The following is a 24,269-nucleotide window of genomic DNA, read 5'->3' on the forward strand; positions in this document are numbered from 1 at the left end:
AGAATATCAAATTTAATAAAGTTTGCTTTGAAAATTGGATTATTTCGAGAGAATAGAGGAAATCGATAAAGTTTTGCGTTACTGAGTCGATAAAGAGTTAAAAATTACTGGGATTATTGTATAACTTTCACCATTAATATCATTTCAATTTTATTTACTCAGTGTCCGTTATTTCATCTAGAAAAAAATAACAAGATGATGTATCACTCTTAAATTTTGACACTTGATGTGATTCATCAAATATATGATATATTGTTTATAATATATTGTATTCGTTGTCTTGTATAAGATATATATGCTACGTAACCAAACGATTACATCTCTGTTAACAACATAAATACAATAAAAATTTTTTTTAATAATAAAACTAATAAAAATAGTCAAATAAAAAAGATTTATATTTTTTCCTGTGATTGAAAAGATAATTTACAACTAAATAAATATTAGCAAGTATTGAGATTTTTGCACACAAGTGTTTTAGAAGTGATAGAATTTAGAAGATTTTTTATGGAAAAAACAAATAAAACGGACACAGAGTATTTTACGTATCGAAAATGTGTTCAATAACGAATAAAAACAGAATGAATGAAACTTCACTACCTTGACAGATTGCTGAAAAAAAAGAAAAAGAAAAATATAACAAACGCGATGTCTGAAATTATTTATAAAGGCGATATTAGATATATGCATACAGAATCATTATATTTATTGAATTAATGCTATTCACTTATTATAATTTCATTATAACTTTTATTGTAATTAAGTATGTATTATTAAGTTAATTAATACAATTGATAATTAACTCAATCAAAGCATCAGACATCGAGTCTTATAAAATTTAAAATTGTCAATTGTATAATTCATTAAAAATGTGATTTTAATGCCTTTTTAATACATTCAAATATTAATAATTTGTGTTAACAAAATGCTATAGGTAGATATCATATTTTTTTCAATTCAAGTTAATCGGGGATTAACTGGAAAAACTGTTGCAGTAAAATTTTCATCTCATAATCTAATCATTTTTCTATGTATTGAGCAATAAAAAATATTATTTTGTCTATGTTAACACACTACTATAATCTTGATAAGTTAATCATTGATTAAGTTAAAAGTAAAATTCTTTTTAATTCAAAGTTATCTTGAATAAAATTTGAAAATGATGAAGGTGAGAAAGTTTATCGTTGCTCGATAAAACCTTCGACAGTTTTTGCATCGCGATAGCCGCGCCTTCCGCTCCTGCGTCGTCGACTCATGTCACCTGCCAGTCTGCCACATCCACCTTGTTGTCGCGTGCACGGCGCCACGCGGGGTGTAGTTGATGCTCGCGTGAATGAGTACGCCCGTGTCCACTCGTATAGCGTGACGATGGATAATCACGATGAGGATGAGCTCGAAGAGCTTCATTCTACGGTCTACACATTCCCGCCGAACGTGCAGAACGTGATCGAGCAGGTTAGGCCCGTCGCGTAATGCAGCTTTTCTTGAATTTATCTGTACAAATGTCACTTTGACATTTACGATGCCTCTTGCCACGATGTTATTTCGTGATTATTACGTTTCATAAAGGGCAGAGAAGCATCTTGTTCCAAAATCTGTTTTTCTTTGAACTGATTTCTTTGTCTGATCGCGCAACTTGTCATTATTAGTTTTGTGATTGTAAAATTATATTTATAAAATATCGGTTTTTGATATTTATTTTGCAAAAAGGAAACAAACCTGTCTAACGCTGTCTCTTTCGGTGTCAGGTCTTGACTATCACTGATCCGTTGGACCAGCCCAATTTCAATGTGGTGGACTACATCAATAATTTATTTCCCACAGAGCAGTCCCTGTCAAACATAGATGAAGTAGTGAATAATATAGAAAATAAAATACACACTATTGACAGGGAAATACGGTCAGTTGTGCGTGGCCAAACAAACGTGGGTCAGGATGGTAGAGCAGCATTGGAAGATGCGCAAAAAGTTATAAGACAATTGTTTGTTCATATAAAAGATATAAAGGATAAAGCAGAGCAATCTGAGGAAGTAGTCAAAGAAATTACAAGGGATATTAAACAGTTGGATTTTGCCAAGAAAAATCTTACTGCCTCGATAACGGCGCTGAACCACTTGCATATGCTGGTAGAAGGAGTAGATAATCTAAAGTATGCATATTAAAAATATTTAAACATTATTTAGACATTGTTTTAAAATTATAAAATCTACAATTTCTTTCATCTTGCTTCAGAGTATTAACACAAAGGAAACAATACGGAGAAATTATTTTACCTTTACAAGGAGTGATGCAAGTGATGCAACATTTTAATAGCTATATGGACATACCGCAAGTGAAACAATTATCTGACCAAGTAAGGATGCAAATTTTTAACTCGTACCCTACAAACATTTCATTGGCAGATTAATTTCTATGAAAATTTCCAAAGTAATTTAATTACACTATTTTTCCAAAATAAAGATAGTGATCGTGGCGCAGTGAGTTGTGTGTCTGCTTTCTGATTAATCGGATTTGAATCCAAGTCTCTAGCACAGAGAGCAAATACAACTCACTGCGCCACCATTGTTTGTATGACTAAAGTGTTTTTTTTACATCATATTATAAGAGCTAATAATTAATAGAATTGATCCTTTGATTAAGTATTTTATCTTTGTTTGAACAAAAGGTTCGTCAGATTCAGGACGAGTTGGCCCAGCAGATAACAGCAGATTTCAAACAGGCTTTTTCAGGTCAGAATCCAAAACATTTCAATCAATTAACAGAAGGATGTTTAGTATTATCAGAATTGCATCCTAAGGTGAAGTATGTATATCAGAAATATTTATAGATTTAGTATAAGCAACAACAAATGTACGATGTTTGAAGCACCTTTTTTTTCAAAGGAAAGATCTACTCGTCTGGTTTGTAAATATCCAGTTACAAGAATACGCACATTTGTTTGATGAGAATCAGGATTTTGCCTGGTTGGATAAGATAGATCGAAGATACACATGGATTAAAAAACATTTGCTCGATTTTGAAACAAAGTTTGGTGCAATCTTTCCCCAAGATTGGGAAATTTCTGAACGAATAGCCGTACAATTTTGCCATGTCACGCGTGAAGATCTTACTAAATTAATGAACAAGAGACGTAACGAGATAGATGTTAAATTATTGCTATACGCGATTCAGAGAACCAGTAATTTCGAGACGCTGCTGGCGAAGCGTTTTATCGGCAGTACTTTAGAGACTACCGATACTAAGAACGCAGTCAGTAATGAAGTCGTGGAGAAAGTTCCAGGAAATCCTTTTGAGGAAGAAGATGAGAAGGTATCGAAATCGTTATACATATGCATCTACATTTATTGTGTTCACTGAAAATGTATATCGTTCTTTTGTAATTGTAGATTGAAAATGAAAAGCCACGGCCATCTCCGTTCGAAAAGCTAATAGGACGATGTTTTGAACCATATTTAAATATTTATATAGAAAGTGTGGATCGCAATTTAGCAGATCTGATGGACAAGTTCGTGACCGATTCTAAAACACAGCCGCCAGGGGCTAAGGAATTCGATGGCATCGAAGGTCCAAGTAGTGTCTTGAGCTCGTGCGCTGATCTGTTTGTATTTTATAAGAAATGCATGCTGCAGTGTACGCAACTCAGCACCGGCTTAATCATGCTGAGCCTCGCTGAGACTTTTCAAAAGTACCTACGAGAATACGCAATTAAGATCTTACAGAATAATTTACCCAAGTAAGTCTGAAAGTTGTGTAAACCAATTTCAGAATTTATATAGATGTGTTTTAGTGTAATTTAATATGTATTTTAATGTAATCGTAGAATTGGAGGTAGTGCAGGAATCGGCACCAGCATGAGCAATATCACGCGTGATTTGCGAGATCTATCAACATCAGGCTTTATACAAAATTTTCAAAGTTTTCTGAAAGAGGGAGAAACTGCTAGATTTAGCAAAGAGGAACAATCTCGTATATGCTGGTACATTTGTTAATTTTTAATTTTTATTTTAAGACAAAGCAAATAATTATTAAGATGTATCTTTTTCAGTATTTTGACAACGGCAGAATATTGTTTAGAAACAACACAGCAATTAGGAGAAAAACTTCGTGAAAAGACAGATGCGTGCTATGCGGATAAGATAAACTTGTCTCAAGAACAGGATATCTTCCATAAGTATATTTTCTTTTTTTCTTAATTTTATTTACTTTAAAAAACTTGATGTTATGGATCTTTATTAATCTTTGCTATTTGTTTTAGTGTGATTTCCAATTGCATCCAGTTGCTAGTTCAAGATCTTGAAGCAGCATGTGAATCTGCATTAACCGCAATGACTAAGGTAAAAAAAAAGTTGTAATTATCGTAATTAGCACATAAATTCATACTATTGTACAATACAAGAGTATAAAATTAATACACAGTATATAATAAAAGTATTTTTTTTTTAGGTACAATGGAGTTCCGTGGAAGTCGTAGGCGATCAGAGTAATTATGTTAATACGATAATAGCACATCTTCGACAAACAATACCAACTATACGAGACAGATTATCTTCTTGTAGAAAATACTTCACACAGCTTTGTGCCAAGTTTGCTAGGTAACACATTTATTATATATTTATAAATTTATGGAATATTTCAAGATTCTTTATATTCGATGTTTTGTTCCAGTTCTTTCATAGCAAAATTAGTGCAACAATTATTTAAATGCAAGCCATTAAATGCTGTTGGCGCGGAACAACTGTTGTTAGATGTTCACATGTTGAAAACAGCCTTATTAGATCTTCCATCAACGGGTTATCAAATACAGAGAAAAGCTCCAATCCCATATACTAAAGTAATTGAATATATATTTTACAAAGTAGAGAATAAATATATTAAATATATAGTTAATTTATATCATTTATTTTACAGGTTGTGGTCAAAGGTATGGCAAATGCTGAAATGATATTAAAGATTGTAATGTCTCCAATTGAATCTCCTAGCGACTTTGTAAAACAGTGCAATATACGCTTACCTGATTTGCAGTCTCAAGAATTTCAAAAGATATTAGATATGAAGGTAATTATTGCAAGAGCTGAAATTATAAATCTATCGTATTTTTAATAAGGTGTCTAATATATAATTGATATGTATTTTAGGGATTGAAAAAGACGGACCAAGTTCTATTGCTTGAGCAATTTAAACAATCTGAAAACACAAATGCTACAAACATTACGAAAAATCATGTGGTACATAATAGTCCGGAACATGAAGCTGGAAGAATCAAGAAGCTAGAGAAGCTCATCAAGAAGCGAATTTGAGGATATTAGATATAATATTCATTGTATATATTTAATTTATAGGAATTCTCTTATTTTAAGATAAAAAAAGATTCTTTATACAAGATGTGGAAGAGGAGAAATACATGAACAAGGAATATTCTATCAAATAAATAGATATTAGATGTATTTTATCTTTTATTTTTTTTTATATTCCGATATAAACGATATAGGCACGCTAACCTTGTTTCTGTGCAAGTTCCTTGGCCTTAGCCTTTTCTAATTTCGCTATCCTGGCTGCGGATTTACTGCCCAATAAACCACCGCCCCAGTGACGCCTAATTTCATCATATCGATCATTGAAGTTCGTTTTAATGGCTTCAACAATCTTTGCGAAGTTGGCTCTATCGCCAGAATCAACCTGAAATGATATATTAAAATTAATTTATAAAAAATATATATAATAAAATGAAAGTGAAAGAATAAGATTTTTGTAAATGCAAATCAGAAAAATTTTTTGATATCACAATGTATCATTGGATTGGCTCTTAAGAGTACTCATCATAAAAAAATAATAAACATCAAATTAAATGTAAATTATAAATATATTAGAAAAGAATGAGATATAATCACATACTTGAGTGAGAGCAACTGCTGAGCAGGTTTTGCGTCTAACCAGACGACCCAAACGTGCCTTGCCTTTAACGATACAATATGGTACGCCCATCTTGCGACACAAAGCAGGAAGGAATAATACGATCTAAATCAATAAAAAGAAAACTAATTAGGTTGGTATACACAATTCTCTATAAAAATATATATTATAAAACATCACTCAGATGTCATATATCATCCTACGAGTACAAATAAAATATTTGCATCCTCAGGTGAAGAAATTCAAGCATCATGTTAATTGAAATAGAGATCTTATATACTATAAATCTATTACAAATCGCGAATTTATATGTATAAAACTGACCTCAATAGGATCGACGTCGTGAGCTATAACAACTAGCTGAGCTTTTTTCTGTTCCACTAGCGTGGTCACTGTATTGGTTCCACTGCGAATGACGTTTGGCTTCTTCGTCGGTGTATCCTCCTTTTTTGCAATCTTTTGCTCAGCTCTTGCCTTCAATCGTGCCTTTTTCATGGCTGCTGATTCAGGACGATACTTCTCCAACACTTTGAATAACTGTGTTGCTATATACAGTAATATAAGAACATTGTTGTATTACATTTTCTCATATAAATGTACATATAAAATTTTATAATTCTATAAATTATAAGTATGGAAAAAGATCTTACCAGTTTGTTTATCTAAAGTTTGTGTAAACTGGTTTATAGTTGGTGGAACTTTCAGTCTCTTCTGCAACACAGATCTCTGGCGTTGGATGCGGATGTACTTGGGCCATCTTACAAAGCGGCTGAGATCACGTGCTGGTTGAATGTCCTGACCTAAATTTTAAACAAAAATTTTACAGTGAAATATGGGTGTTGATACAAATTGTAAACTGTTAACCAGAAGTCAGTTTAAAATTATTTAGACTTACCAATGCCAAAGTTGCGTGTTCGTTTCTCGAAGAGTGGATTGGTCACTTTCTTCGGTTCAACTTTTTTAACTGCCAATGGCGCGGCAGCTACTTTCTTTCCAACCTTCTTCTTAGGCTGAAATAAAAAAGGTAAATAATAATAAAAATCAATGATTATTTATAATAATTTTCGTGATATATTTAAGTAATTTTAATGTTTTATGATAGTCAAATAATTATAATAAAACATGTAAACTAAATTAGAATTGTTATTGCTATTTTTATGCAAGAATTTTTTTTAATTCACAATTTATATCCAATATTCCATAAAAATTATGCTTTAAGCACTTGTTGTTTAAATTCTCATCATAACGTTCAATATCAGATCAATAAAATTACTTTGCATTATAAGATTAAGGGCCAGTTGTTCCAACTTCTTGGTAAACTTACCTACCAGGTAAGCATATGTCTATCTTCATTTCTTTTCTTAAATAAAGACAAACATATATTTATCTGATAGGTAAGTTTACCAAGAAGTTGGAACAACCAGTCCTAGGTTATGAAACATTAAATTGATGTTAAATTAATGAATCGGTGCGCATAATCATTGCTATATGCAGAAATAACGATTTTTCTGCAGAAAAAGAATTTCGCAAGACTAAGACTCTTTTTGTTGCACAATCGTTGCACAATTGTTGAATCAATCAACTGCAAAAGAAAGCATATTTTCGGATGCCGGAGGAACATGCTCGAGATTCGAACGGGGCTATCCGTCGCCGACGACGCTGCTCCATGGAAATATTATTCGCATGCAACAATTTGGTAATCTTACCTTCTTCTGAACCATTTTTCCAGCTAGAAATCCTTCGGATTATTATAAATTTTGCTGGATACGAAATGCGATACCCCGTCGAACGCGACGCGAAGCACGGCCGTCACGTCGTAAAGAGAAGGTTACAACCGGCCACCGCAGCGCCTCTCGCATGACTCGCGTCTCGACTCTCAACTTCCTTGACTTCCTGGCTTTTGAAAAATTTTTTATCTTTTTCTTTTCAATGTAGAGAAAAAAATGGAAAGATAAATGATACAAGAAATTTAATAAAGAAAACAGATCGATTGACTCATTAATTACAAAATATGTAGTTTTAAAACCCCCATAATTATATATAAGTACTTATAAGTACTTATTTTTAAAAATATTTTTAAAATTTGTGAAAATCTTTTTAATGAGTAAGATTAATTGTAATAATTAATATTAGTGAATGACTGAAATCAATTAGAAATTAAAAGAAAAATGCAGCTGCGCTGGAAATGAGGAAATAAAAACGCGCGGAAGCGTTTATGTACCATGTCAGTAACTCAGTACTTTATAATTTCATCTTTATTTCATTATTTTCATCTTATTCCTTTACATTTGTTTACGGGCAAAATTTATACTTATATATAAAAACTTATTTATGAGTAAAATTTATATATTAAGTTTCTTTAAAATTCACCGAGGTTGATGTTAATATTTTTTGCAGTTAAGGTTATTCCTAACCTAAATTTGTGCGTAGAATAAACTGGAGCAGCTGATGTCGATCTGTCTATTGTTTTTCGTCAATAATATTCAGATCAACAATTTAATCATGTTGGTGAACTATGTCATTTTTGTAAAATAAAAGTAGAAAAAATATTGGGAAGAGGAAAAAGTGGAATTGTCTATGGACATAGGAATCTATGGGACAGAGGTACATTTACAGAAGAAGAAAAGTTTATTAATTATTAATAAGTTAATTTAAGCTGAAATAAAATGACCCCGAAAATCCTATTCCGTTGGACAAATCGACTGTTGCGTGGCAAGTTAAACCTGCTAAATTCCATGTGTAATCGTAATAGTGCGTGCAGTGCTGCGTCGATGTCCACGTTGCCACCTGATAGTCCGATGAACGTGTTCGACAGGAACGCGAAACTGTTGCAACGCGAACGCGCCGCCAAGGATGCTGACGTTCAGCTCTACGACTACCTCAAGGATGAGGTGGGCGACAGACTAGCCGATCGAATATTCGATATCAAGCGAAAGTTCGGCAGGGCCCTCGACTTGGGATGCGGCCGTGGTCATGTGTCCAAGCGAATACTCTGCGAGTCCGTAGAGGAGCTGGTGCTGGCCGACATGAGCCCGAGTTTACTGGAGCAGGCCGAGACTATGGAAGGCGTGAAGGTCAAAAGAGAGGTTGTCGACGAAGAGAATCTATCCTTCGAGTCCGATAGCTTTGACATGGTGATTAGTTGTCTGAGTCTTCACTGGGTCAATGATCTACCAGGTTGCTTTAGACGTATCAACAACAGCTTGAAGAACGATGGAGTTTTCATGGCGGCTGTATTCGGCGGCGATACGCTTTACGAGTTGAGGTAAAGACGATGTTGTGATCAAGGATCTTTTGTCAAGTATCACATCTTCACTTGCGTCTATCATTTCTCGTATTCATTCTCTGATAATACAGAAGTTCCTTGCAATTAGCTGAATTCGAGAGGCATGGTGGAATTTCGCCACACATCTCGCCGTTCGTGGAAATTAGAGACATTGGATCATTGTTAACAAGAGCAAACTTTACTATGTTGACTATCGATACTGATGAGATAGTCATCGGTTATCCGAGCATGTTCGAGCTTATGTGGGATCTGAAAGGTAAATGTTATGAAATTTTTGACTGGATAAAAATTATGTAGAAGGCATACGCAATTTATATTTGCTTAGGAATGGCAGAGAGTAATGCAGCCAGGAATCGTAATTTGCATCTATCGAGAGACACGTTAATTGCGGCTGCGTCTATATACAAGGAGCTTTATGGAAAGACGAGAGAAGACAACACCACGTTCGTTCCTGCCACGTTTCAGATAATATACATGTTGGGTTGGAAACCAGACGCGTCTCAACCAAAGCCTCTCCAGAGAGGAACGGGACAAGTATCGCTCAAGGACTTGTACAGACTCGATGAAATAATCAGAGACACCAAGAAAATAAAACTGGACGATGATGATAAATAGTTTGTATTAAATAGTTTTTATTTGATAGCGCGTTAAACAATGTAAATATTGTATGTATGTATGTACGTCGCAGTAAACATAAGACATTGTAGAATTAAAATGTAGAAATCCACGAACTAAAAAAAATATATATATTTATAGTTGTGCATTACAGAGAATTATTTAACAAATAATAAAATTTTAAAAATATTTGAATTTACAAATAGAAATGAAAGATTGTAAGGCGTGTAGCGCCTCATTTGGTATTTACAATGTAAAGTTTAATTATAACTACTACAATTCAGTCTAATGTATCTTAATGTTAAAAAAAATATCTTTCTAATGTTTTCCTTATATGTTACGATATTCATAATTAAATCTGACAATCTTGCTATTAGAATTAATTGTAATATGCAAATAGTAATATCAATTCCATAATTATGTGATCAAATTGAATTATAAAAATCTTTAAAGCTTAAAATAAATAAAGCTTTAATAATATAATTATGTAAAAATATTATACAACAATCCGTAAATATTTTACAATATCTTGTGTTTACTTTTACGCGTGCAAAAACTTAACAAAATTTGTATAAATTGTATAAATTCTCTCTTTCAAATAATAGGCTTAATAATTAAAAATTAATTTATTCAATAGTCACATTTTGTCATCCCGCACATTGCCACTTCACGATTTTTTTTCGTCGTCTTTGTGAACTACGATGCCCTTTTCTATAAGATCTGGAATTTCCACTGCCAGCCACGGTCCCAACTGAAAAAAGTAAATTTACTTAGAAATCTTTTATGAGAGTATTATCTTAAAATATAAAGATTTATATATAAATTTTTAAATATTTTGATTAAATATTTAATAGAAGGTATATAGTTTAACATTTAGACCAAGGCTTACACCAAGAGCCATTGCATGAGCGATACCAAATTTGGGAACATTGCGAGCCCACAATGGCTTGAAGTGATCAGTTAAGCAGATTTTGCCACCTCTGTACATTTTTGCAGTTTTACCATCTAATTCTGGTAAAGCAATTTCAGGTGCTGTTGTAGGGTATGTAATGGGAATCTAACATTTAAGAAAAAAAAAAATTATTAATTAAAATTGGATAATTTTTTAACTTTGAGATTCCTTTTCAACATTTAATAATTTTAACATAATTAATTGATAAATAAATGAAAACATCATTCAAATAGAATTCTATATTGGATATAATAAAAATTTTTCTTTATTTTTTCCTTATTTAAATAAAAAATAAAGCAAAAGAAAGAACAGTAAGATGTCACTCACATCAAATTCTACATCAAATTCGTACTTTAGGAAATTCTGCATGTACCAACATTTGCCGAACCACTTGGTGCCTTCCTTGTTTGATTCCAGACGGAACCAGTCATTGTCTGCCTCCTTATTATTTTTGACATACTACAAGATCACAAACATGATTAAATCTATACATTAACAGTCATACATTTTAAATCTATTTATTACATAAATATTTCTATAAACATTACGCTGATCAATGCGTTGTCTTAAGTTGATTTTTAACACTTTTATAAGAGTGGGCAATAAAAACTATCCATATGGAAGTAATGTCAATAAGTTTGCAAGAGTAGGACAGTCTTGTAAATTTTCTCACCTTGATAAGAGCCTGATATTCCTCTTTCAATCTTTGCACCCATAAATCTTTGTCTCTAGGTCCAGCTTTCGTTTGCAACAATGGAATGTTACTCAAAGTCTTCTTCGTTGACGCGTCGACCATCTCGACAGACTCAAGAAACTGCTAATGAAATATGAAAATGACGCACGCTCCAGTTTGGAGGTTATGGTGAATCTCCTGAAGTGTTGCACGAGCACGACACGATCAGTATCGCCAACATAACGCCGCGCTTCTTCGAGCAATCGTGCGGTAATGACCGAGGGGAAAAAATAGAACAATTAATGCGCATTTCTCCAAACAACTACGATAAAAAATAAAATTCGTTCTCTCATTTTTACATTTTATTTTCGGCGTTGCTTCCACGATACGCTTGGGTCTTTCGATCGATTGCGTTCGCTGACGGTTGCATTCCTGTGCCGAACAGGCGTGCGTGTTAACGCCGTTCCGTTTATGCGAGGGTAGCGTGTGTTGTGGGAATTTGTGCAAACTGTGGGAGTTGTGGGACGAACGCTCGTAAAGCACTGGCACTCATAAAGGATAATGAGATGCTAGACGACCGTCAGTAGTGCACTTGTTACTCGGGATTGACACGGTGGACACGCGATGGCCGACTCATCATACGAGAAAGGGTTGACCGAACTATCGAAGATGAAGGTGAGTATCGCGAATCGACTCGTGCTGCATGCGGCCGGGTGCTCGTCGTTTCTTTCGCGACTTAACCTAACTGATCTCCCTTCGGTGCCGTGCGGAGCGGCTCGCCGCTCCCGTAAGCTACCTCGTTCCGCTCACTTCCGCTGTTGATTTTTTAACGTGTCATTGTCACCGGTGGCCGACTACAGTATATAATATACTGTTATAATACGCAATTACTTATAAGACTATGTTAATAATCTTGAAGCATAACAAAATGCACTGTTAAAGAAATGAGTTTTTATTTATCATAATATTATGATTTAATTTCGTATTGCATTGATTACGTCATTAATTTATCGCATCTTATTGCGAAATAATACACTTGAATGGAAAGTCAGTTAAAATGTACTTCATAGCAAACGGATCTGTGTTAAATTTCTGTTTCAATTATAACATGTCTAATTTTCTTTTTTCTCTTTGCAGATCCAAAAATTTCCTATAATTTTCAGAAACTTAAATTTTGTAAACTAAAGGAACCAAACACAAATTGTTAAAAAATTTTTTAACTTCTTGCAATTGAGTTTTCCCTGTTATTTTCATGAAATATTGTTGTATTTTCCACCAGGTAGCTGATCTAAGAGCTGAATTGAAACAACGAGGACTGTCTACTACAGGAAACAAAAATGAATTAGTAGAAAGACTTCAGCTAGCAATTCATGGAGGTTTTGTTCTTATTCTCTTTTAATTCTTTTCTTTAATATAAATATATTGAGCATATTTCTAAAAGAATTATTTATATCTTACAGATTCTGCGTTATCCTTGGATGAAACTGCGGAAGAGATTTTAGATGAAGATGAAGTACTTGGTGTAAGTGTAATGGTATTGATAATGTTAATGTATTAAAAGATGGTATACTGGAATGTTATGTATATTATTTCTGTTATACATACGTACTTAAGATTTTTGAATTCAATCAATTACAGGATGAAGAAATAGAAGAGTTGTCCAATAAGCCAGACTCACAAGAGATCCCTGAGAAACGAAAATTATCCATAGAAACCAATAATACCAATGCGAAAAAGATAGTGCTGAATCGCAAACCTGTATTGGAGGAAATAAAGAATGATCAAGTGGAGAAAGAAAACAAAGGAGCAAAAGTACTCGATGATGCACCACCAGAGAAAAAGATTATCAAACTATCGGAACTTAGTACGAAAGAGGTAGGTAGCTGAAGTTTCGTATGATTCTTGTCCACTAAAATAATAAAAATATCGTGTAATAAAATATAATTTCTCTGAACAATGTTTATTGCATTGTATTATTTATTAATACATTATTGTATTGATTTTTTAACAGAGATTGGAGATGAGGGCTAAGAAGTTTGGAGTGCCATTATCCGAAGCGGCAAAGAAGGAGGCTAGATTAGCCCGTTTTAATAATCAAAATAACTCAGCTGCATCCATAAAGACGCCCGTAGTAAGAAATTTAATAGTTTACTTTATGTGATTAAGACAAAATATTTCATAGAATTATTTTATGATAATTATAAATAACTTTTTCATAGCCTACTACATTTGAAGTTCTGAAGAAACGTGCAGAAAGATTTGGAACCTCAGTGTCTACCTTGATGGAGAAGGTAAGCAAAAATACCTTTGCAAATATATACATATATTTTAAAGGCTTTTTTTCATTACCAATTTTAAATCTATCTTTAGGCTGAATTGGCTGAGCGATTGGAAAAAAGAAAGGCCAGATTTGGCGAAGTAAAACCCCCCGAGAGTAAAGTATCTAAGAATAAAATTAAGATTGTTAAATGATACTCGGTGTTATATACTAAAGCAACGATTTAGATTACAAATCTTAATTTAAGTTTTCTTATTTTTTAATAAAGCTATTAAATATATACATGTACACACAACACATACACATACACACACACAAGAATGACTTACTGAAAATAATGTACTCTTCAAAATCATCATTTCAGTATTAAAGCATCCACACTTTTTTCTTTTTATATTATTTTATCACATGCGAATGTTGTAATAATGAGAAAAAGAAACATCTTTTAGAAATGTAAATGTATTACAGCAATAAACTCGCATATACCATGGTATTTTAGTAATTTATAATTATTGATATGCAGAATAATTATCTAAGATGATGAAAAAAAATATGTAATGATGTGTATACACGATAAAAAAAGTAAATCGTCACAAAATAAAACAGTATTATTTCTTCAAGTGCATAAAATCTTAAGATATATTTTAAGATTAATATTCATCCAATAAATGTATACATCATTATTGGGTGATTAATAAAAGAGAGAAAATGGTATTTAATTTTTTTTGTCAGTTGATAAGCAGAGAGGAACCTAAGAGGATCATCGCGTTGTTTTAGGTGTTTTCACCCATCAGTGCCTCTATGTGCACAAAATGTGCACATTGAACTATGTAATTAAATATCTATGAATCTTGTAGATAATGTGTATGACCTTTTGGGTCTTTTCTATGCTATGTATTTATTTGGTTCTGTTTTATGCAAATATGTACAATCGTGTTTTATAAATGTGCAATACCACATATACATGATATAAATTCAAATAATTGATTTGATAAAAATTCACTCACCGATTGCTGTCGCTGCTCCTGCTGATGCTGCTGCTGCTGCTGCTACTGCTACATTCTTTTTCCGGAATACCGCTCCATGGATGCCGCTCTCTAGCTGCTGACATCATCCTGCTATTCTCGAACTGCACATTAATAACAATCGCCCGATACTTTATTCGGCACTCCCGACATTACGGATAATATATCACACACGAGTAAAACGTAAACCGCGCGCGAAAATTTCACTTGGCGCGACCGTTACATTTGGAAAAATACGTGAAAAGTACGGCTCGTCTGATTGGCGACGAATCAACAAAGAAAATATGGCTGGTATGACACGTGACGTCACGAAACGAAACCCGAAGAAAGCGCCAAGAATCGTTTGAATGCGCACGTCGAGCCACCCTGAACAAAAGTAAAGCAATTCGCTCTCAGAGAATTTTGTATGCTCGCACGACGTAGCACTTTACTTAATTGACGCTATATTCTACCGAACGTATCCTTTTCGAGCAAACACTTTGCTCGAATACACGCGAACACTTTATTCAAAACCAAAAACAAACGCATGATGCCGCACAAACGTGAATACGACCTCTGCTACGTACGATCTCACATGATTCGCGTATCGTTTGCTAGTACGACGGCACTCTCAACACAACACCGTACCTGCACAATACCGCACAATTCAATTCTGAACATGCGAGACACGCACGACGTCGACAGAACGTCTGACCGGCGCTGGAGTGGCGTATGTGACTGAAGCGCGGAGCAACATGGCGGCAGCGGCGCAGGCGCGGCGAGTCAACAAATCGGTCGCCTAGCAACACCAAGTGGCGTCGAGTCTGCCTGCCAGCAGTCATGTACGCCACCCCAGCGCCAGTCAGACGTTTCGTTGACTCCGTGCGTATCTCGCGTGTTCAGAATTCGACTTGTGCGGTGCTGTGCAGGTACGGTGTTTAGAGTACCGTCACGCTCAGACAACACGCGAGCCACGTGAGATCGTACGTAACGTGGACATAGCATAGAAGAGACCCAAAAAGTCATGCACATTACCTACGGGATTCATAGATATTTGACTACGTAGTTCAATGTGCACATTTTGTGCACATAGAGGCGCTAATGGATGACGACGCGATGACCGCTCTCACGATAAGTCAGATGATCTATTTGATGGAACTAGATGTCAGCAGAGTATTTTCTGTTAATGATTTGGTAATACAGATGGTAAATATAAGCGTCGGAGAGAGAGGGGAACATTGTTGTTTTTCCTGCCGGCATGTGTTCTTTAACAATCAGGCTTCTAGAATTTCTTGTTTATTTCGGACTTCTCTCACGATAGAGCGACATTTCTGACATTTCGTGCATTTCGGGATCGCGTGGAAACGTTTGACGCATCGACATGCATGTCTCGCGAACGTCAATATACATTGTGTCACACCTGTGTGTCCTTTTGAATATCGCTTATTGCGAGGAAGCTGATGATATATTCGATGATGTCACGCCGTAAGTATTTTGACATTTTTTTTGCATTTTGCTTCCAAAAATAAAATCAGTAAGATATATAACCAAAAAATCTACTTAATTCTATGCAACATAAGAACTGTCATGTAATACATTGATATATTAATTGGATGTTGGTATTACATCATATAAACCTTAGTATTGCATATTAGAAAATGTAAAAGTGTATTTTAAATTTTAAATCTATATAAATAAGTTTCTTATTTTAGATCCACTCCTGAACTCAGAAGTATACATACGTTCTTCTATATGTCTGCAGATGAAGATGACTTGGCCAAGTACAGGTCGTTCCGAATAAGGTATACAAAAATTTGAGATTGATAGATCATCTTAATTTGTTTACATTTTAGTTTAGAGACACGAAAGAACGAGCAATCACTCACCATGGCACAGTCGTGTAGTTGCAGAGAACTGGATGAACGAAACACTCAAGAAGCAATCTTTTACAAACGTTTGATTACTATATTATTATCAAATCTTGCGATACAGGTAAGTTGCTGTATATAATTGAAAAGAAAAAGTCCAAAATTATTTGTGTCATTATTCAAAGTCCATATAAAAATTCTAAATTGTATAATGGAAAAAATTTTGTAGAGAAATGACGACAAATTAGTAGGAACACTCAATATAGAAGCGTCTTCTTCGCAATTTGAGTATCTTCAGAATTTTGTAAATGGCCAGGGTTCTTTAAGGGAAGTTGACAGAATTCTCAACAATGCATTAAGGCAGACTGAATTCTCGGCATGTGACTATATGGCTGAGGTGTCTTATTATTACAATTTACTTGTGAACAAAGTGTTAGAGCATTTGTGGTATTATCTATCATTTATGAAAGAACACGTAAGAATAACTTAATATTTATGTGTAATATTTAACCCTTTGTCTATACCCCCCCCCCCCCTCCTGTAATCTAAGGGGATTAATCTCTGGATTTACAGACAAAGGGTTAATATAGTTTTACATTTTCAGTTTATACATCTATTAATAATCTAATTGATTTTCTATTACAGTTGGACATAACTATAATTTCTTTTATAGTCCTTGTTAGTTTTATGATTTTGAGAAGGCAAAAATGGTCTCGGGGTTTATTTATCTTTCTCATGATTGATGCTATATTTATAATTAGTTTTTTTATTCATTGGTGGCGACTTATACAGGTAATTTATATATTATTATCATTATAAAAGATATATTATTTAAAATATATATGTACGTTTATATATCTAAAATTTAGGTAGCACAATTAAACATTTTAGTAATAGGATATAGTAGCTGGTGCCACTCAAGGAGGTCTGAGAGGGGAGTGGATTGCAGGGGGGGGGGGGGGGCATTACAATTTACTTGTAGGTGCGGGACATCACGCGAGTCAGAGGAACTCGCGGCGCAGAGAATTGCTGACGCGGAATGCTGCTGCACAATTTTCGGGATCTGCGACTGCCGCCGGGGAACATTTGAAAGAGAGCTTCTTGGGCAAAACCGGCTACGATATGCTACTCATTTTGAACATTAGTTTATACTTATATCTCGAATCAGATAATAATTAAGTCATTTTTCAAAATTGATCTATTTTATAGGAAGCAGAAATCAAATTAATGGCAGCACAGGCGCAATTTGCAGAAATGCCAATTGCCTGCCAGCCGCATAAAATGAGTCTGTGGGATAAAATGGTTGCATCGTTTTTTTGTGAGTACCTATAATATGGAGATGCATTCCAGACATTTAATGTATTATTTGAGAGTGAAAATTTATTTACAGCTACAAACGATTGTGAAAAATATTATGAATCAATCATGACAAATCCTAAACTGCAAGTGACACCGGCGTTTGCACTGACTCATTTTCTCAGCACAGTCATTTTTCAACCTTTATCATATTTTGGACTCGTTATATCGGAATTTATAGATAATGCTACTGGTGAGAATAAATTATTTTGATATCAATAATATGCAGGGAATATTATTGAATTATTAATTGCGTTATTTTTTATAGGTAAATTGAACTTTTTGTACAAAGTCCCTATTGTGATCGCTCTTTTTTTAAGTGTTTGTGTATGTATAATATTGATTCCGTTTTCCTGGATTGGCGGATCTATTAATTTCGGTATTGGACCATTTTTCAAATTTGGATTAAAAGGTAGAAAAAACTCCGAAAAGGAAGAGCGAATTGTACGAATTTACGAGGTATTAAATACATTTTTGTTACTCTTAAATTTTTTTGTTATATTCGTGAATTAGATTGTTAATAGTTAAAATCGATTAAAATTATTAATTTGTTTTCTTGTTAAAAAATTATTTTATATTATATTATTTTAAATTAGTTGTAAATGATTAAATCAATAATGTTCAGAAAATTTTTATAATATTTTATAATATTACAAAATTACAAAGTTTTTCTGTAATATGTAAATATATTTCTTTTTTATTATAGGAAACTGCACCTAACAAGAGATTGCAGGATTCAAAAAAAATGAAGCAAATTACATTAGGGCAAGATAATGGTAATACTAAAGAAAATATAAGCAAAATATTTATTACAAATTCTTATAAAATAGTAAAGTAATTATTATTGCATATTTAGATTTTGCTGGAGGCGACACGGGTACTGACATGCATCATTTAAGAAAAAAACATAAAAAGTGCAAATGTGAAAATAAAAATGGAGATGGAGATATGGAAAAAGAAGAGAACGATAGAGATAGAGATTACCAATAATATTTCTTTCAACACATACAAAGCGTTCTTACTCAGCTTTGTTTTACATTAGTAATTATTATTATTTTTTTAATTTACCAGTTATTAATTTTTATATTAATAATAAGCATATCGAAATTATAATCTTATTATTTATTTTATGATGCTAAGAAAATTTTGATGGCCATAAGTCGATTTTGAAATAATTCTATATAGTATCGTTTTAATATTTCGAAAATATTCAAGAAATTTATATCATAAAATGTATAGTTTTTCATATTTTCGTTAATCTATTATAGGTTAATCTCATTCATAAAAATAGTATTGTATCTAACAAGTGTGGATGTACTGCGAATTATTGGTGCAGGAACACTGTATTTGTATAAATTATTACTACTTGCTGTGATAAATCTTGTAATTGATTGTAAGATAATGTTTATTGCGCCATATATGCAGCTTATTATGTACAGTTTATTCCGAGTACCTTATTAAACGATACATTGACTACTTAATACGTTTTATTACAATCACCCATTGCATATTTAATCGCCGATTATTTATTAATGAAGTGGGAATTCTATTCGCGCAAATTACACACGGAGATGAATAAACGGTAGATGCGGCAGAAATGAAAACATTCTATTGTTAGACCGGTAGCCCGGCGGCTGCGCTTTATGTCAACTCGATTTAATGATCGGTGTACAAGCAAGGATTTGTCAAATTTGCTAAATGTAATGTCTGTGCGTTTCTCGTGTAATTTTGCCTATCTTCTGTATACTTACGAACGATTCAGCCATAATTGAACGAAAATGGCCTTATCGAAGTACAATGTTTAGAAAGTGAACTGTTGAAAGAAAAAAATCGGACAAAAAATGACAAAAGAAGTTACTTTTTTTCTATTTGAGAAGAAATCGCGTCTTTTATTTAATCTTTTCAAGTAATTTTATATTTTTTAATTCTATTTTTAAAATAATACACTAGAAATCAGTTTATTTTACCAGAAGAATATAGGATAGGTATTCAGTTTCCATTACAAAAATGCGATTTTTTTTTATCTGTTGCATTATTCTTGTTTCATTTGTTTTTTACGCGAGGTATAATTAAACATCATTAGCGGTACGCATAAACTGTATAAACTATAAACTATAATGGACAGATACCATTAAAATGTTTTAATATATAAAGTGCACAAAGTGTTCTTGAATACAAAAAAATTGTGCCTTTGCAATAATATATTTTCTCCAGTGATATATTCATACAATGAAATTATCTTCATCAATAATGAAATATTAGATAGTGGCAAATTTAACGGTGTTTTATTTTAGAAACTCATTAATTACCACCGAGTATTGGCAAAGAATACACTAATTAGCGTTGAAGGTCGTGCACGAGCAATTTCTCTTGCGTCAATAAAAAACGCGGTCAAAAACTTTGAAAAGTATAGCGTTGTTTTTCGTTTTTTTCTACTTCGATCAGTAATTTTTTATGGTACCTTTTTCGTCACTTTCCCGCTAAAGTAAACATTTTACGTTTCAAATTTGGAGCGTTAAAAGGTTCTGCATTATTGCTAATGTGTGTATCTTTTATAATCATCGGATTTCAATCTGTTAATGAGTCGTGAGTGAGGTATTGCATTTCCGCCAGTAACGTGCATTTACCGAAAGTGGGAACACATTGCGGGCTTTTCATTACGCAAGATTTATTGCAAAATGTCACGCCCCGCTCTGTCCATTTTTGCTACGTACATCTATACCCGACAAAACTGAATGCGCGTAAACAAAAAAAATTATACTAATTATTATATACATACATAAATTATAAATTATAACATGTAATCATGAACAGATTATGATTAAATTATAAATATAAGAACATAATGAAAGAAACGTTCATATTAAACGCACATAAAAAAATCATATTTTCAGAATTTTTTCTTTCTTTTAAACAAAGAAATTTCTTTATCGGGGACAAATACGGGGAGAGACCGAGAGAGACGGCGAGAAACAGAGAGAGACCGGGAGAGCGGGAAAGACCGGGAGTGACGGGGAGAGACGGGGAGAGACCGGGAGAGACGGGGTGAGACCGGGAGAGACCAGGAGAGACGGGGAGTGACGGGGAGAGACCAGGAGAGACGGGGAGAGACCGGGAATGACGGGAAGAGACGGGGAGAGACCGGGAGAGACGGGGAGAGACGGGTAGAGACTGGGAGAGACGGGATGAGACCGGGAGAGACCAGGAGAGACGGGAGAGACCGGGAGAGGCGAAGAATGTTTCTATTGTGTTTAAATTAAGGTAATAAGAAAAATAAAGATAGCTGTTATTTTATTGAAAAAAAGGAACTTATTTAAAACAGTCTTTTGAAAGGATTTCTAAATCCATGGCAGCTTTTAGAAAAAAAGTTAGAAGTACGTGAATAAATGAATATTAGATTTATTAAAGATAGATAAATGCTTATTCAAAAATAAAATAAAAAGAGCAACAGTAAAGCAAGGCTCTTGAAAGTTAAACAACGAAAGCAAAGAAAATTTGAAAAAAAACGTAGCATAAGAATAGAGTGCTACAGCAACGCGTGGCAGGGCATAGCTAGTATTTAATAAAAATAGAAATATAATATATAGATATATTAGAGAAAGAAACGTTTCATAAATATTCAGTATTACTAATGTGCCAACTATTTTATTAATAAAAATTACATTTGAAACATTTTTCGTGACATCTAATATGTATTTGTAATTATACTATAAAGTATGGTTATACTCTTGATTAATTTAACTAACTGATTAGTTTAATTTAATTAAAACTTGTAATGAATTTTCATTATTTATGAAAGTTCAAATTATATTAAAGAAGAGAATACCTTAAATGTTGCTGAAGCATTAACAATTATTTTACTACCAAAAGGGATATTCAAAATTGTTGCTATTAGTTTAAAGTTCTTACTGTAAATTCTGATTTTGTTCCTGAAATATATTCACGAGACATAGTACATTATATTATGTTGTAAACATCGATCTCGCGATCTCGAGTATTCGCTGGCGTTGCTTTTCAGCCCCGTCGGTCTCGGTGCAGGTTTATGCATCGTTCGTTCTATCAAATATTTGTTCTCGCGTTGCTGCTGGTACCACGGTGGTATTTGCCTGGAAAGGATGCACCTTTTGGTTCCCGTCGACCTGGTGAGCTCCATTACATGCCCGAAGTAATACCAAAGAGAGGTGGCCGGGGCCGGTGTTGTGTGTTGCGTCTAGTTTTGCCGTTTGCGAAGCGGCACCCGTTGGTGACTGCACGAAAGTGCAGCGTGTGTTAGTCAGTTTAAGGGAGTTTGTGTGTTGTTCGCGCCTAACTGCCAGCTAGCCCTAAGTTCCTCGTAATTTCGCGAAACTCCCGCGCAAAAATTGCCGGCGACGCGAATTGTCGATCTTCGTGACGTACAAACGTATTGTCCTCCGTAAACGATAAATTAGCACGTTTCTCTTTTTTCGTGACAGGTCTAATGAAAGTTTTTCATCATCGAACGTGATACGTTCGCATTGCGTGACGAAGAAAATTTATCTTGTTTTGTATACTTGTTCCTTTAACGTCGCACCATCCCTCAACATTAAATCAATTTCTAAACAGAATTACGTACACAAATTATATTCATACGTTTTGTGACTATTATTATTTTTATTATGTACTTTTTTAATTCATCTATCAAAAGCACGCCTGAAATAGCTGTAAGAATGAATGAAGGGGATCGTGTGGTCAAAATATTTCGGGGCACGCTATCGTTCACGGATCGCGTCGCGAACATGTTCGAAAGGGTTCACGGGGCCGTGAAAGCCACAGGAGGGAAAGAAGAGTAGAGGGTGAGGCCGCGCGTATAGGTGCACGGATGCATTACATGCTCGAAGTGATAGCTAAGGGCGGCAGGATACTTGGTTCTTTAGTTTTCTCCGCGCACGCAACACCGCCGCCGTTGCTCCTTCGCATTGTACGTATCTCGCTCCGAAAGTTTCCGCCCTTTTTGTTAACCACCAGCACACAGTGCGGTGTCCCGGCTTATCTGTTGAAATGCACCTCCGCGTGGAGAGCAGAAGCGTGGTAATTCAGCACGGTTCCTGTTACGCAACTGACTGACATTTGCCGTAAACTGCGAAAGATTAAATTTAGGATGCGAACAAAGATAGGATGACGTCCTCTCAATCATGATTATCAATGCCCGACAAAATGTGCCCGTGTCAAATGCAGATCGCATAATTGAGCGTGTTTTAATAAGCAGCTAGCCTATATATATGAATATTTCTTGTTTTAATTATTTACGCACGCGCATCGGTGCGAGAAGCTTTTATTTTTGCCACGAATTTTTTTTACCTTCATTCGTAAAGCAAATTATTTCTACTTTGCTCTTACGATGGACTAAAAAGAACGAACGAGTTTGAAAGCGCGCAAATACTTTATGTTTCAAATATTTAAGTTTTTTTTTAAATTTAAGAGACAAAGCTAAATAATCAAGATGGAATAAACTTCTTTTCTCATGCAATATCATAATAGCCTGATGACAGCATAATTAAAAATGTATTATAAAAAAAGCATTATAAAAAAAGAATCTTATGCAGCAAGGCTTTTAAAAATATAATGATTTAATTTCTACTGAAATTAAAAATGTGAGAATTTTCATATACCATAATATATACAACAATTATAGTAAAATAGTAAATATATAGTAAACGAGGAATAAAGTTGTGAGGCAAAAGCCACAAAAAAATTGATAACTATTCCTCGACTATATAAATAAATGGAAAGCACTTAATGCAAATGAGTAAAATGCAATAAAATAACTGAGAAGCAAGGAAGTACATCAAATTTCGCCAAAGATTTCTTGAGACGAGTTCTACGTAACGCGTTACAATGCGATCGTGAAAATTTTGCGCGAAACTGCTGTATCACTTAACTTTCTGCAAACGCGCCCGACTGGCAGAGCAATTTTAACGCAGTTGATTCCAGTACAGTCCAACTTGCAGTCTCCACTTTAACTGTTCAACTGCAATTTATTATTGCGATTCCGGCCATCCGGCTGGCGAAGGTACTTCGGCATTTATGGTGGAAGCTCACACGGGTGCTTCCTTAATTCGATTTGACGCGGCACTCCGGCGGCGGTCGGTGCCCGTGAATGCGATCGCGCGAGTGTGCTATCAAAATAACGAACCTATCCTGCATCTTCGAGTGCATCAATCGCGCCCGAATGCATCTGAAGTGCTGCGGGATCCGCCGCACTTCATGCATGCGCGAGCATCAGCCCGACCCACCTGCCCGATCTATTGACGATGGTCCCCTCTTCTCTCGAAATCGTGCCCCGCGTTCGGCCGCGGGTAGACCGCC

General features: G+C 34.3%; 6 protein-coding genes across 8 annotated transcripts; 4 read left to right on the forward strand and 2 right to left on the reverse strand.

Annotated features, from left to right (window-relative positions):
• Positions 1–1,222: 1,222 nt before the first annotated feature.
• LOC105828548 (vacuolar protein sorting-associated protein 53 homolog) lies at positions 1,223–5,444 on the forward strand. Its single transcript, XM_012666917.3, has 13 exons — positions 1,223–1,455; positions 1,749–2,149; positions 2,233–2,353; positions 2,666–2,802; positions 2,883–3,309; positions 3,387–3,733; positions 3,821–3,976; positions 4,046–4,171; positions 4,256–4,334; positions 4,444–4,592; positions 4,666–4,831; positions 4,909–5,055; positions 5,136–5,444. Exons 1-13 carry the CDS (start codon positions 1,255–1,257, stop codon positions 5,295–5,297), a joined length of 2,619 nt encoding a protein of 872 aa, XP_012522371.1. The 5' UTR covers positions 1,223–1,254; the 3' UTR covers positions 5,298–5,444.
• On the reverse strand, positions 5,436–7,766 carry LOC105828549 (60S ribosomal protein L7a). Its single transcript, XM_012666918.2, has 6 exons — positions 7,617–7,766; positions 6,806–6,920; positions 6,561–6,710; positions 6,235–6,455; positions 5,893–6,015; positions 5,436–5,676 (listed from the first exon to the last, which is right to left on the reverse strand). The coding sequence occupies exons 1-6, from the start codon at positions 7,629–7,631 to the stop codon at positions 5,494–5,496; spliced, it is 807 nt and encodes a 268-aa protein (XP_012522372.1). The 5' UTR covers positions 7,632–7,766; the 3' UTR covers positions 5,436–5,493.
• Positions 7,767–8,104: 338 nt separating this feature from the next.
• LOC105828550 (arginine-hydroxylase NDUFAF5, mitochondrial) lies at positions 8,105–10,397 on the forward strand. Its single transcript, XM_012666919.3, has 3 exons — positions 8,105–9,175; positions 9,268–9,452; positions 9,522–10,397. The coding sequence occupies exons 1-3, from the start codon at positions 8,577–8,579 to the stop codon at positions 9,809–9,811; spliced, it is 1,074 nt and encodes a 357-aa protein (XP_012522373.1). The 5' UTR covers positions 8,105–8,576; the 3' UTR covers positions 9,812–10,397.
• LOC105828552 (ubiquitin-fold modifier-conjugating enzyme 1) lies at positions 9,812–11,695 on the reverse strand. Its single transcript, XM_012666924.3, has 4 exons — positions 11,437–11,695; positions 11,091–11,222; positions 10,701–10,868; positions 9,812–10,562 (listed from the first exon to the last, which is right to left on the reverse strand). The coding sequence occupies exons 1-4, from the start codon at positions 11,557–11,559 to the stop codon at positions 10,479–10,481; spliced, it is 507 nt and encodes a 168-aa protein (XP_012522378.1). The 5' UTR covers positions 11,560–11,695; the 3' UTR covers positions 9,812–10,478.
• A 277-nt stretch (positions 11,696–11,972) lies between these two features.
• LOC105828551 (SAP domain-containing ribonucleoprotein) lies at positions 11,973–14,308 on the forward strand. 3 transcript variants are annotated; one of them, XM_012666922.3, is made up of 7 exons: positions 11,973–12,111; positions 12,716–12,812; positions 12,897–12,970; positions 13,051–13,311; positions 13,448–13,567; positions 13,656–13,727; positions 13,807–14,308. In XM_012666922.3, exons 1-7 carry the CDS (start codon positions 12,061–12,063, stop codon positions 13,906–13,908), a joined length of 777 nt encoding a protein of 258 aa, XP_012522376.1. In that variant the 5' UTR covers positions 11,973–12,060; the 3' UTR covers positions 13,909–14,308. The 3 variants fall into 3 exon arrangements, with proteins under 3 accessions (XP_012522376.1, XP_028049004.1, XP_012522377.1); XM_028193203.2 differs by having other exon boundaries at positions 13,075–13,311; XM_012666923.3 differs by having other exon boundaries at positions 12,897–12,958; positions 13,075–13,311.
• A 1,591-nt stretch (positions 14,309–15,899) lies between these two features.
• Positions 15,900–19,423, forward strand: LOC105828553. Its single transcript, XM_012666925.3, has 10 exons — positions 15,900–16,203; positions 16,431–16,499; positions 16,572–16,710; positions 16,816–17,061; positions 17,232–17,378; positions 17,796–17,904; positions 17,977–18,135; positions 18,211–18,401; positions 18,649–18,718; positions 18,799–19,423. The coding sequence occupies exons 1-10, from the start codon at positions 16,100–16,102 to the stop codon at positions 18,930–18,932; spliced, it is 1,368 nt and encodes a 455-aa protein (XP_012522379.1). The 5' UTR covers positions 15,900–16,099; the 3' UTR covers positions 18,933–19,423.
• The last annotated feature ends 4,846 nt before the right edge of the window (positions 19,424–24,269 follow it).

This window comes from Monomorium pharaonis, chromosome 9 (assembly GCF_013373865.1).
Source record: "Monomorium pharaonis isolate MP-MQ-018 chromosome 9, ASM1337386v2, whole genome shotgun sequence".
NCBI lineage: Eukaryota > Metazoa > Arthropoda > Insecta > Hymenoptera > Formicidae > Monomorium > Monomorium pharaonis.